This window comes from Pteropus vampyrus, unplaced genomic scaffold (assembly GCF_000151845.1).
Source record: "Pteropus vampyrus isolate Shadow unplaced genomic scaffold, Pvam_2.0 Scaffold8, whole genome shotgun sequence".
NCBI lineage: Eukaryota > Metazoa > Chordata > Mammalia > Chiroptera > Pteropodidae > Pteropus > Pteropus vampyrus.
Window position 1 is genome coordinate 14,827,205 of NW_011888789.1, and position 15,133 is coordinate 14,842,337.

Below are 15,133 nucleotides of genomic sequence, written 5' to 3' on the forward strand. Positions count from 1 at the left end.
ATGAATTGGCTATAAATGGAATTTTATTATTCCAATTGTTTTAAGTTTAATATAAATATAGTGGGGGATAATGTTAACACTTAAATCTATAATTCTCCTTTGGTACTGTTATCTTCTTTGTAGATAAATCAGAATTGCCTTATGTTCAGTTCACTTAAAGCAGGCAGTCCGCAGTAGCAAAGGCAAGTGTTATGTTTTAGAGACAATCCACTAAAAATTGCATAGTACCACGACAGAGGCTTGGGTCCAAGTCATGGTTACTTAGGCAAGCAAAGAATTCAAGAGAAACAAACTACTTCTTTTATCTCATGTCATGGAGATGGCATGACTTGATGGCCTAAAACTTTAATGGCATGAGGTTTAGAACAAATGTTTGCTATCGATACTATTCATGTACACTTTCTAAATTCCTGAGTGTAAAAGGGCAGATGAAGTTTGGAGGGCACTAAAACTTTTACCTGCTTCACCTCTCTACCCCAAGAAGATGCCAGTTTTCCAAAGCTAAATCAAATTTTCTGGAATCTGCCTTTTATTCAAAATTCGAAATAATAGGTAAGTACAGTAACTGAGAAAACATCAAAAAATATCATCACTATTCAGGGCCTTGATTTCTGGAAAAGCTACCTAGATTACATAATCAGGTAAACTGAGGTGAGAAAAACACTGCTTTGTTTCAAGTCAAAGGGCTATCTATTATTACAACTGTATTTCCTTTCTTCGATTGGAAGAATCACAATCCCTTTATAAGGTTTTCAACTGATTTCCTTAAAAATTTCAAAATGAGGTTATAATACCATTTTCTTTGGAAAACTAAAAGCCATCTATATTGTTGGCATTTAAACACATATATACATATTTGAAAACTGGAATTTCGAAGCAAAGGTCATGAACTTATACTTGCTATATATAAAGAGGAACATGAAAAGGCTAATTAATATTTGTTAAGTATGTATAGAAAAGAATTGGAGAGTCTGAAATATTTGGAAGGGAGAAAAATTCCACATGCAAGACAGACATCCAAAATGGCTCAACATAATTTATTTTTTTTTATGTTAAAATGTACAGAGTTCTTTTGAAAGTACTTGCTAGAAAGGGGAAAAAAAAGTGATATTACATACAAGGAGAGGAAGGGAGACCAACTGGCCCAGGAGCGCATGACATGGAGAAATACAAAGGCATCTAGGCACCCCTTCCCCTTAGCTTACAAGTCACCATGAACAAAGTACAAAGAGGTTACAAAACAGGAAAAGCAAATATAAACAGACAGGAATAGACTTAGCTTCATTTGTACATGCGGCTTTTAGAGGCATCTGGAGCTCTATTCACACACTCTAGAGATCTCTTTAAAGAGAATTTTATCTTTCTTAAAATAGTTTTTAATATTCTACAACAAAGATAAAAAATTTTAAAGATGGAATGAAATGAAAAAGCTCTTATTTTAAAAGGCATCAAAGTCACTAACAGTGAGTTTTTAAATTTCTTTTTTAGAAGATTACCCAAGTTACTTTGCTAAAAATACATTTTTTTTAAACAGAAGTGAAAAAATGACAGGTACCAATATTACTGTGTTGGATAATTTCTTTTATAATATAGAAAAGAACATTTTCTCTACAATAGTTCTACAGTCACAAAAAGGCTTGTGGAAAAAGGGAGCTGCCCGATTGAATTTTTTTTTTTTTTTAAAGGAAAGAAACAAAACCAAACACAACCGCAAACCAACAGAAACTGAATTCACGGCCCTCATTTCAACAGCTTCTCCTTCTGCCTTAACCCACCCTCCTCCCAATATACTTCCCTCCCGACCCACCCCACCCCCACCCCAACCAGGAAGCAATGACATAGCTGAAGATGTAGGAGAGGGCAGCACAGTGCACTTTCTACATAGATGATTGGGAACTGGAATAGTATATACAGAGAAACTGGGTCCTACATAGCCTTGCACATGCTCAGAATTGATAGCGGTAAGATGTGGAATTCTGCCTTTTCCTACCTAACACATTTAATTGAGAAAGTCAATTAAAGTGTATTAAAAAAAACAACAAACCTGTGCATTTGAAAAATTTAATGCCTAATTAGTACTTCAAAAATTTATCTATATAAAATGTACAAATAAAGGAGAGAATTTAATGCTTATAGGTATTTCTTTAAGCAGTACTTCCCCCTTTTGGATATTTGCACATACCAAGTGGTATAATAGTTTCCATCTTCTAATGATGGAATATATATATATATTTTTTACCTATCCCTGGAGCAAGTAACAAGAAGAGAATGGGCAAACTGGCTGCACAAGAGAAAAGAGAATGGAACTGGTAACATAGGAACCTGTAAAAACCCTGCTGTCCAGATATGCCCTTCTATGCTGGTGGTTGATTTATCCTTCTTCTCTTCAGCCACTCACAGGAGAGGGGCTGGTGCACTCTGATTCACAGGGGGTGAACTCAGGATCTCAAAAGACAAATGAAGACTAGAGGTTATGTATCATTTAAGTAGCTATAAAGCTCACACCATGATCTCCTTTAAGACACACACTCTGTGTCATCTCTTCCAACATAAAACAGTGTCAAAAGTTCGTCAGGTATTTTCAAATCACTGACATGTACAGTCATCCACCAACACTATGTAAGAATAAGAATGTAAGAGGCTAATCACTGGGGACTGCTGTTTGAGTTTAATCAGAGTCAAAGGCTCAAGAATCAAGACCCTTAGCATCTCAAAGTACATACTAAAAACAAGAGGCTGCATGGAATATGGGCATTATGGCTGATTCACCAGGTGGTAAAAAACAAGAGGTTAATTTCCTCTTTTTGATTGTTAATTGACCATCTCTATTCATCCAAGGCTAAATTAGGATTGCAAACAGCTTTCCTCTGAGATTCTGCTGTTCATTGAGACTTACAGTATTTTTGTGTCTCTGAGTGCTGAGTGGGAATCGTAAAAAATAATAATAATAATTATATTACACTTGATTTAAGAAAGACAAACATTTCAGTGAAGTCCATCTATAAAGAAACATTCTTGGGGAAAGGTTTCAAGAGGTGTGTGTGTGTATAGGGAGTGGAGGGGATTTTAAAAGGAGAAGCATTTTCCTGCCTCACTTTATTAATAATAATAATAATAATATTAACAATAATAATAAGTTTAAGGAGCTTGGGTTGTTCTCCATGTCCCCGTCCGAGTCTCCCATAAGTGCCTCCTGCTGGAATGAAGTAGGAAATGAAAGGTTGGGTTTGGAGGAGAGGGTCTGGTTAACCCTCGAGATGTATATATAACATTTAAAAATGACAACATTGGGAGCTGCAAACAGTGAGGGGAAACATACATCTTAAAATAAAATAAAGATATTTCACTTATACACAAATTCTGTCCATGTGGTATGTAAAGAAAGTAAGGCTCTTCTTAATTATGAAAAGATTTTTGTGCATGTTTCCCCTATCCCCAAATCCGTTTTTAGATGAGTTCTATTGTAAAATGTTCAAGATTGTGAAGAAAACCAAAACCCAGAACAAAATGAACCCCAAAAAGACCAGGTTTTCTAAAAAATAAAATAAACCAAAGAAAAATTCCTCTAAATCTACAGCAATATTTAACTGGAAAAAAGGTCCATTTTTCTCTGGTTTGTCAGTATAAAAGGTTCCTTTATTTATATATATTTAAGTTTTTCATTGCAAGTTCATCTTGCTCATCTTCTCATGTAAGGTCCATTGAGTGACTGCTTGGGCACACCAGCAGCATTCATGTAGCTGTGATGGGAGGGGCCAGTGTACATCATGTTTCCATGAGGGTTTGGCTGCATAGGCTGCTGGGTATAGGCCTGGCTCCCCATCATCCCCATCTGCATCTGCATAGGATACTGTGCTGTCTGGTTCATGTAGGCAGGGTTACTATGGTAACTGCTGTTCATCATGGGCTGTGTCATTCGATAGCTGTTCATGGCGTTCAAGGTGTTCATATTCATGGAATTGACATTATAGGCAGGGGTTGGCATTAAATTAACCCCCATGTTCATGCCACGCTGAACAGCCAATGCACGAGGGCCAGCCTGCATAGCGACCGCTGGTGGGCTGCGGCCATACAGCTGCTGCTGATGAGCAGCTGCAGAGGGCAGCGGTGCGGATTTGGAGCGGATGGAAATGTGCCCCTTGACTGGCATTTGCCCTTGCAACCTCTGAGTGTGAGGAATGCCAATGTTGGTGGCAGACATGTTGCACTGGAGCAGAGGTGACGTGAGGTTCATGGTGGTGGATGCCAAGTTTGGGGGCGGTGTCATGGTGGCTTGTGCTTGAGGGGTCCCAGCTAATGGATGAGATGGAGCTAACTGAGCCAGTCCTGTATTGGACAAAGAAACACTGGTTGCATAGGAAGTCACAGCAGGAGAATGGCTATAAGGCATGGCATGAGGGTCCATAATGGTGTTAGTCAGCTGCTGCAACTTGGCTAAACTGAAGGTGGCTGACGGTTGAGAGTAGCTGCCGGCACCAAAATCACCTGGAATCCTCTCATAGATACTGATGTTCCCGGTGCTTCCAGATTCTGGAATCTCCATGATCATAGGCGCTGGAGTGAAACTGTTGTTCATACTACACTGTGACAGGGGCGGCTGCTGCTGGGGTGGGGGTGGAGGTTGAGGCTGCTGGGGTTGAGGTGGTGGCTGCGGTGGCTGCGGCGGTGGCTGCTGCTGCTGCGGCTGCGGCTGCTGCTGTGGCTGCGGCTGCTGCTGCTGGGGTGGTGGAGGCTGTGGTGCTGGTTGCTGCTGCTGCTGTTGTTGCTGCTGTTGCTGCTGCTGTGGTGGTGGTGGTGGAGGCTGCTGCTGGTTACTGGGAGGCCTCTCCACCACACAACTCTGAGGTGACTTAATGCTGCAGTTGGCAGCAGGCTGGACATTGTTCTGCTGCATCATACTGCAGCTGTTGCCCATATTTGCCATTTGCTGAGTGACAACACAACTGTTCTGGGTGAGGCTGCTGGAGGATGATAACCCACCATAGGAGCAGCTGCTCTGGGAAGAGTTATTCCCACAAATGCTGCCACCCATGGTGGAATCATAACTGCTAGGGTTCTCATAGTTTTCTGTGGTGCTTTCAATGCTGCCCAGATCACTGAATCCACTGTCCACCACCTGCTGAGAGTGGTCTGATACAGAAGGCACATCCATCATGGGGCTGGTCTCCATGTTCTGCATAGAGGGTGCGGACAGGGATCCTTGTTCCGGGCTGATCTGGGTGTAACCACTTTCGAGGGCAGGCACGTTGGGGCTGCTAACTGAACGAACTGACTGGCTGGGATGAGACTGAACAGAAGATATTGGACTATTATGTTCTGAAGCATGGCAGTCTTCAACCATTGACATCTGAGGGTCTTCATCAGCCTGGGTGTAACTCTGCAGGGTCTGACAAGCTGCAAGTGTCTCTTCACAGTCCTGATAGGCGCCCTCATGCTCATTGCTTTCTTCTTGAGTCAAAGACTGCACGGCTTGCACAGTTTCCAGATCCAGCTCACTATGAGGAATCTCTTCTTCCTCTTTTAACTCAATTAATTCTTCTTTAGAGTTTGAATCTTCTTCATGATCATCCTCAGACCCCGGCATATGCTCTGATACCACGGATGTTTCATGGGAAGTCTGTTCCTCTTCAGAATCTGGTTCTGTTTCATCTTTATCCTTTATATTCTCCCTATTGCTCTGCATATTCATATCTAAAAAAGAGTCCTGACCACCAGGTTCCTCCTTGACATCTTCTCTCACAGGCTGCTCCTCTAGCTCTTTTTTCTTTGTAGATTCCAGATGACCATCATCTTCATCATCTGCATCATGGTCTTCATTCTGATTTAGCTCTACAGCCACTTCATCCTCTTCCTCTTGCTCCTGTTCTTCTAGTTCTTGTTGCTCTTCCTCAGATTGCCTCTGCTCATCTGAGATACGGGGTTTCTCTTCTTCCTCCTCTACCTCAGGTTCTTTCGTTTCTGTCTCGGGACTGTTGCTGCTATCTGCCGGAGAAGCCGCTCTAACCTCGCTGCTGGTTGTATCTTCTTCTTCTCCCTCTTCAACCTCTTCTGTTTCCACATGCATCTCCTCCTCTTCCTTCCTTTCTTCAGTTAAAGCCAAGTCTTCTTTTGATTCAACAGTTTCTTCATTCTCTTGAATTTTGGGTTTGCGTCCAGTTTTAGGAATAGGAACAATGGACTCAACAATGCATTCTTGAGTAGAAATGGGTATGATTTCCCGAGTTAACTTAAATCCCGGTTTGCGACCAGGTCTTTTCTTCCAGTGGATTGGTTTGCGGCTCTTGCCTTTGGGCCATCCCTTTTTCTTTTTCATAGGTGTAGATGTATCTGGCTCAAGTGGAGAATCCTTCACATCACATTTTCTCAAGAGAGATACTGGCTTTAGGATAGGAGTGTCTGTATAGGAAGGACAAAAAAAATAAAATAGGGTATAAGATCTTATATTTTCTAGTGCCTTTTTCTGAAGTTAGTGTGTACAACAGAAATAATTTCATAAAACTCTTGACTGTCTTCATTTTCAAGAATCTAAAGGAGAAACCTAATTAATGACATCAAATGAAATGGCGGAACAGTGAAAGAATGCTGGTCAACATTCTATTACCATCTACCACAAGGTGTTAAAACCAGTTCAAGTTTATCATCACCAACTGCATGGCTTTGGAGAGTTATTCTAAGATTCACTTTCATCATCCATAAAATGGAGATAAACTTTATAAAGATGCAGATACTAAGTAGTTATTACAACTACTTTAGACAAGTTGCCTTTATTGTGTAAGCTATAAATCAGCTCATTTCTTTTTTTGTTTGAATTTATTTTACCACTCTGGTTTTCTTAATTTCCACAAAATCGTTATTTCATGAGCCAATTACTCCAGGCCATGATCAAGCAATCCTCAGTCAATGTTGTGTTTGTATGGGAATAGCTACAAGGCATTTAATCCTGGACAAATACTGACCTGAAAAAAAAAGCTGAAGCCCTAATGACAATGATTTATTAGAAATAAATTTAATATTAGCATTATTTTCTCCCTGTTAATTTTTTTCTAGTTTTAAAAACTCTAGTAAAATATACATAGCATAAAAGCTACCATTTTAACCATTTCAGGTGTATAATTTGGTGTGGCATTAAGTACATTCACATTTCCCATTAATTTTTAAAGGGAAGAAAACCAAGGCAAGAATAGGATTTGGGGGAGAGAGTTGAAAAGGTATATTTAGCAGTAATAACTTAAAAATAAAGGAAATAGCTGTATCAGAGAAAATTTGTCCAACTCAACAGAAACTTACAGAATACTATTTTAGTCTATAATGATGCAAGTTAGAATTCTACTAAAGTGCCAAATTTATAAAACAAAATTTTAGTTTCCTAGTTATATATCTCAAAATATAACACAATAAAACTTGGAAAATCATTCAGTATAAACTAAAGAACTCAGTCACCTTATCACTTTATTAAAACTTTATTTTATAAATATATGAGAATGGAGACAATGCAAGTTATCCACTAGATCTGAAACTGAGTGAATTTATTTTTAAAAGGAGAATAAAAAGCTCAATGAGTTAATACATAAAAGCTACTCGTTTATGTGTACCAATGGTGGACAACTAGATTCCTTCAAATTCACCCAGCAAAGTAAAAACACTCAGTTTGATCCGATGCAAGGCAAACACTGCAGATACAGGCAGCATGATATAACAGCAAAAACTTTAGGCTAGGATGCAAATGACTAGTGGCTGACCCAGCTCATATATGAGTCCCAGTTTGTTTATTTCTAAAGAGAAATGAAAAAAGAGACTATTTTAAAAGTAAATCATTGAATTTTTAGCTATCCCATAAAATTTAACCTATTTTGAGGTACTATTATCATTTTTATTAGAAATTTACTACTAATTGAGTAAAACATTAGAGAGATTATTTGGGAAAGATTCCTAAACAGATTTGAAGTCAGTCCAAATTACATGAATCTGATCTTATTTAAGAACCATATTCTTAGAATTATTCATTTAACAATATTTACTTGAGTGTCTATATTAAGCACTCAGCAAACTACAATTAGTAAAACAGACTAAGTCTGTGTAGTGAACATTCTAGTAAAGAGTTATAACTTAAATATCTTCTTGATGCTAAATCTAATCTACCTATTAACTAAAGATTCGAATAATGGACAAAAAAGAACGATTTCCTAACAGCAAGATATTTTCTGCAGAGGCAAAAATAGGTTCCAAGTTGAAAAGGAAACTAGAAAAAAGCAACTTTAAAGACAGAAATAAATGAGAAAATGAGGGTGAATACACTTGACACAAATTTTTAGAGATTACCAAGTCATCCTTTACTTGCTTAGTAGTTGTGCTCATTTTTCAGCTTTTTTGTTGAAAGGTTTACAGCTATCACTTCTGTACGTTTAAAAATAGTAAAACTACAATAAGCAAAAGTTCTGTACAACATACCATCAGCATCATCTGACTCGTCATCATCGTCATCTTCATCTTTAGACTTCCTCTTAGAAGAGGATCGACACCTGAGAACATCCTGTGAGGACAAATGACGGAAGTATCCTCTAGAGAAGAGTTCATTTTCATCCTCTTCCTCTTCCTCTTCATCAATCTCAAACGTGGGTTCTAATCTTGGCATCGGCCTCTCAGAGTCAGAGTCTTCAAAAGGTTCATCTAATACCTCTGTAGTCTCAGAAATAGTTTCCGTGACCACACTGCTATTGTGGTGTTTGCGCTTTCGGACTCTCCTTCTTCGGTGAAGAATTGGTTTCTATTTAAAAGAGAAGGAAACTATTTTATTTACAGTAATGAACACTGTCATTTCTACTAATAACATGACTAAAAGTTTTTAAACCTGACAGATTTAGCACATATAAACTAAGGTTGCTGTTTGCCAAAAGACATTTTAAATAGTATTTCAAAATATTATAGTAAGATATTATACATAATGTATCATAGATACAAAGATGTTGGATAACTGAATACATCTTCATAAAAAATTGGCAGGCATACCAGAAGAGCAGATATCATAATTCCCTTATTAACAGTTCAGTTAAACACCCTAGGGAGATATTTCAATTCTGAAATGACACATAGGCTGGTCCCTTAACTTTTCTTTTCAAGAAAAAAAATAAAATACTTTCTGTTTGTCTCATAGTTCTACTATAAAGGTCAGTAGAACTATCAGAAAGCTGTATGCCATTTTCATGAGCTATCCATAAGAGTTATACTAGAATGCAGAAATAGGGAGCCAATATGTAGTTACTTGATGTCAGTGAAGCATTTCAAAAGTAGAATCATTCCGTTATTGGAACTTGGTACATTAGGAACAATTTTGTACTAGGGTTGACATAATACCTTAAATCACACAATAGATAGCACCAGGAATGATCTAATCCAATGGCCTCATTCTACAGAGGCCAGAAAGGTTACAGGATTTGCTTAAGGTCACAAATCTAGTCAGTATAGAAATGTTTACAAAATATAGTCTCTGACTCCCAGTCAAGTGAATTTCTTCAAGGACTTCAAAAGTACTTGCATTTGATCTCACTGCTTGTTACAATGTTACTCTTTTTACACAAGAAAATAAATAGGCAAAATAGGCCTAGGATGGCAAAGATATTGTCTTCATGGACACGTAATGAATAGTAGAGTTAGTCAAGAGTTCAATTTTTCTCCACTTCAAATTTACTAGTCTTTCTAGTTGAGAATACAATTTTTAAACTAGATTAAACATGTCCCTGCTTTTTGGAGAAATAACTGATTCGAGGATTGGGGTATGAAATATATAAGATGGACCTGGAATATCTTGTACCAGAAAGTAAGGAAGTGTTCAAAAGAAACATAAAAGCTTACAATGATGAGGGCATGGGAATTAAAGGGACACAGATGCAAAACTGAAATGACTGCTAATGGCCAAAGCTTGAAGAATTTGAACAACAAATTAAATAAAGTAGTAGTATTGGGTTATAACTCAAAGTATAAAGTAAAAATCTAAGAGTTCATACTGACATAAATAAATGCTTGAATGAATAAACAGATGGGGGAGAATGGATAAATATCCCAAGCTGAATTCTACATCAACACAGGTATTCTGCACATAAATACAGGTATTCTACACAGGTATTCATATCTTAAGGATGGAATGTGGACAGTGACTTCCTTCCAAAGAGCACAGTAAGGAAAAGGAGAAAAAAGAAGAAACTTTACAGTGGAAAAACCTCACAAACACAACCTTAAGCCCGGTGATGGAGGTTAGCATCGATAGTGAAAAGTCATATTCATACTAAACACCCCTGTATTTGGTATATAGATACATACTGACGGTAGATATCCTTTATATGATGTGATGAAATTGGTATTTTACCTCTGTGGTCTTCTTCCCAAAAATACATTACCCCATTCTAATATCATGAGGGACATTCTCAAAATTTTCAAGCTCATCAAGAAAAGGAGTCCGAGAAACTATTACAATCAAGAGGGGCCTAAGGAGACATGACTACTAAATGTAATGTGTTATGCTGAATAGGATCCTGGAACAGAAAAGGGACATTAGGGAGAACTGAGGAAATCTAGATAAAGTATGGACTCTAGTTAATAATATATCAATATACTGGTTTACTACTTGTGACAAATGTACCATACCAACCTAAAAGGTTAATAATAGGGGAAACTGGGTGTGGGGAATACAGGAATTCTCTGTACTTTCTTTGCAATAATTCTACAAATCTAAAACTTCTAAAATTAAGAGGATATTTTTGTTGTTTTTTTTTTTTATATAAATAGCACTACCTTTTTTTTTTAAGGGTCTGACAAGGAAATGAACAATTTCATTACTTTGGATGAAAGCTATCACCCTACTACTACAAGGTGGCTCATCCAGAGAGCTGACATACTTCAGTCTGGCTGGCTCGTGGCAATGCTTAAAGTTCACTCCATTGCCTGAAATATTTCTGATACACAGTTTAAAAGAACTCACTATCATCATCGCTCAGCATTTAATAACAAACGGGCTATCATTCAAACTTTGAACGATGATAAAATATATTTTAGACAATATTTTTAAAACAAGTCAAACACTGGAGGACTGAAGGGGAGAAAGAAGGGAGGAGAGAGTGTAGGGAAAATAGTACCGCTCAAGATAAGATGAATGGCTTCACTCTGAGTATCCCAATATATGTCCACTTTCCATGCAACTGGGTAATACTTTCCCCTCCTTTTCTAACAGAAAGATTTCTAATTTGTACACACTTCAAAAATATTTTTAGGCTCCTCTCAGTGCCTTTCCTCTGTCTCTCACTGTTCCACTCTGTCTCTGAGAGGAGACCATACTCTGTGTAGCATTATCTCTTTTCTAATAAACTTCCCTTTTGATTCCAAAAAATAAATAAAAATAAAAATATTTTTAATATCCCTAAAAGTCATGATTTAAACATCAAACCAGCAACCTGAAAAACAGTCAGCCCTTAAATAAGTTTATGACTTCTAAGTTAATTCCCACTAACCAAAGAAGTCATATACACATTTCAGATGCTCCCTGGGAACAATATATTGAGGCTTAAAGTTTTAAAAAAAGCACACTAAGAATTTCTATATTTACTTTTTCAGAACTCTAGGACAGAACACATGTATATAATAAGCTGCAAGTGGAGGAATAGAAGACATCAAGGAAATGTCTTACCTTTCGCTTTAATGTGGGCTTTGTAAGAATTGGTGGTGAGTTTGATCTAGGACTTTCTGGCTCCTCTTCCTCCTCACTACTCTCACTGAAGCCCCTAAGGAGAGCCCTATCACCATCACTATAGCGACGGGGCAGTCTATCATTGCCTTCTGGTAACCTACACTTCAGAGCCTCAGGGCTTTTCTTTAGCTGTCCTCGCCATAGCTCAACCCCCTCACTTAGTCTTCTTTTGGGAATGTCTGGCTTCCCATCCTGGCTTGGCTGCTCCTGAGAGGCTGCCAACTGTTCCTCACTTTCGGTGTATTGTTCTTGAGAGGTCTCTGATTTTTCCTCACATTCTCCATATTGTTCCTGAGGAGTTGATGTCTCTTCCAAGAGCAGTTTAGAATCTTTATCACCAAAACGTTCCTGGGTTTTTCTGTTCTTTCTTCCCCAGCGGCCTCTCCGAGATGGCTGATTATTTGCAGGAAGACTATCACGGGGAAGGACTTGTTTGTTCAAACGTGTAGAACTGGCTGGTGCCGTAACTTCTGGTTTCTTTTCACTTTCTATTGAAGAATAAGAATCTTGTTCTTTGTTTTCCCGAGATGCAGACTTTCCCACCTGATTTTAGAAAATAAAACCATGCTGGTTAATTTTTCAGTCTTATTTGGCAATATCTATTCTGAACTTTTAAATACTAAGAAAACAGAGTTTTAAAAAAGAAAACTATTATTTAATAGCTAACATGAGTATTTCTTTTATGTCAGGGACTGTTTTAAATGCTTTATAGGTATTCGCTTAAGCTTCAAAACGATTGTATAAAATATTATAATTATATGGCCATTTTACAAATGTGGTAACTGAGGCACAAAAAGTTTAAGTAACTTGCCCAGGTCATGCAACAGCAAATGAAGAAGCTAGGATATAAACCCAGACAGTCTGACCCAAGAGATAGTGCTGTTAGCCACTGCACAATACCATTTTCCACAAACAAAGTGAATATTGTTCCCGTAAATGTTAAATGAGATAGCTTATGAAATTTCTCAGAAATAAAAATTTATAAACAGAGAAGAGGAAATGGGCTCTGGGGCATGAGCAAGAGAAAGAGGGTATTTGAAAACAATGAAAGAAAATTTAATTATTTTGATTTATTTTTATTCTGAATATTTAATTGCATTTTGAAAATTAAATTATATTAAACAGGGACATGAAACTATTTATACTTATCAAAGGAAGACACGGATTTTTAAAGAAGGAAAGGACTACTTTAAAAAAAAAAGGTATCCATTATACGAAGAAAAATATTGAAAACCATAAAATAGTTTTCACCCTTTAACAGCTAAAGATATCTGGGAACCTATTGAACTATTTAGTGTTCTCTTTGAAAACATACATGTTTACATTATTCCTTAATGTTTTATTTTAAGGAAAATGTATCTTCATGTCATTTTTAACAATGGTCAGGTTAAGATTCAATTCAGATTCCTCTATTACTAATAAGCCTAAAATTTAGCTGCTTATTTTCACTCTGGTAAGAAATTTTTAGTCATATAACACATTATAACAAATTTTCACTCTGGTAAGAAATTTTTAGTCATATAACACATTATAACAAATTTGAAGGTCTCCTAATGATCCAAGGCTTAAAAACGTACAAATTAAGTAAACAAAACTCAGTACTCCTGAAATTTCTATCATTAAAATAAACTCTGAAATTCTAATGTGAATTTACTGTATTGGTTAAGGATATCATTATATACATATATAATATCACGAACACTCATGAAAACCAAAAATATATCCTTTTGTCATCAAAAATAGAGACTACTCATGTCCTTACGCTTGTCTCTAACTCTCTTTCCTGGCACTGTGGCTCTTCGTTTTCCCCTTCCTCAGCCTCCTCTTCTTCCTCCTCTGAGACAACAGAATTGGAGACTATGACAGGGGTCCAGCGCAAACATTCTGGATCTACATCTACAGGTCGCAAATTCAGCTGAAGCTTTGCCATGTGATCCTGAATAAGTTTTTCCCGGCGGATAATCACAAATCTGGAACCAGAGAAAAGTTTATAGCAATCAATGATGTACAAGGAGTATCTAACAATGAATAGGGAGCTATAACCCCCAGAAAACCCTGGAGATGATGATAAATGCTTCAACAATAGCAAACCTGGGAAGATGAAATACAGAAAGATGCCATCACAAGAGATAGCTAAGAAATATGAAGTTAAATACTTCATGCTCTACTATGGCAGTGGATAAAGTTATTTTAACCATTTATTGCCTCACACTTGCCACCTATGAAATTTCTGCTACTTTCCTGAACTCGATCGATCTCCTGTCCTCCATATTTCTAGCTCAAATGCCTCCTTTCTTTGTGACCTTTTCCCAACCACTCGAGAAAAGGATGAGTTCTTCCTTTTGACCTATATGTCGTTTTGTACCATGTATGTGGAAATAAATCATGGGTATATTTTATTTGGCATTGTTTTTAGAATTGAAGAAGCTCCCAATACTAGAAAATAAAGGATTCAGTAGCTTAGGTTCAAAGGTTAGAAGACCACAAAAGACAGTTTAAAAAAATATGGTCAATAGTATCAAACATCAAAGAAAGAAAAATGATGTCTGAAAATCAACAGATGTACCACTTATATTAGTTTATGTTCTTCCGTCAAAAATTTGGCTTCCTGGTCCAAAAACTTCCACCTAATTATTCTTCGAAGATATACAAAGGGATGTGATACTCACTGATCACTACGGAAGTCCAGCATTCTTAGGTGGTGGAGTGTGGAAGTAATGTCTTGAGGGCAGATTCCAGTCAACTTACTTAACTTCTTAATGCTGATTTGCTTGTCGTTTTGGTGATAAAGGCACTCCAATATTACACTTTTCCAATAAGCCATGTAGGAAAGACGACCTAGATCGGATAATGGTTTCTCTGGAGACCCTGCTTGGCCTTCACGCTTTGATAACAAATAACCTAAAGAAACCCCCAAATCACAAATATGTCAGAGAGCCTAAATCAGGCTAATTCACCAAAATAACAATCCCCTCTTCCAAAACCGCTGTAAGTATTGCAGGCAATAATAATTTCAAAGGTAAGTTCCTTCAAGGAAAAAAAACAGAATTGTGAAATTATTTGAAAACAAATTTGCAGGAAGATTACATAATTTGTATACATTGAACATAAGATTAGTATTATTTTGCCTATAGTTAACATAAATCATACTGTTAAAATATTCAAACTGTTAAAAATCAGGACTTCATATAAACAGGCTTTGTTAAGATCAAGGTAATAACGATTTTTATTTAATGTATTGTGGTAGAAAATCACCCTTGCATGTTTTAATTGGACCACTAGATGGCAACAGCTATATCTGAACTGAACAACACAAAAGAATGCCTTAGTGTTTATGTAATCTTACATATTAAGATTGTGGTTCTTCTTTGAATTAAAATAAAAACGTGGTTCTTCTGT

At 37.1% G+C, this 15,133-nt stretch overlaps 1 protein-coding gene across 1 annotated transcript in view; it reads right to left on the bottom strand.

The window, feature by feature from the left end:
* Positions 1–1,016: 1,016 nt before the first annotated feature.
* The window catches only part of KAT6A (lysine acetyltransferase 6A), a 99,359-nt gene continuing 85,242 nt past the window's right edge, over positions 1,017–15,133 (bottom strand). The window contains exons 12-16 of the mRNA XM_023520085.1: positions 14,404–14,647; positions 13,497–13,704; positions 11,675–12,277; positions 8,449–8,764; positions 1,017–6,396 (exon numbers count right to left, since the gene is read on the bottom strand). Of these exons, the coding sequence (XP_023375853.1) occupies positions 3,680–6,396; positions 8,449–8,764; positions 11,675–12,277; positions 13,497–13,704; positions 14,404–14,647 (4,088 nt within the window). The 3' untranslated portion in view covers positions 1,017–3,679. The remainder of the gene's footprint in view (positions 6,397–8,448; positions 8,765–11,674; positions 12,278–13,496; positions 13,705–14,403; positions 14,648–15,133) is intronic.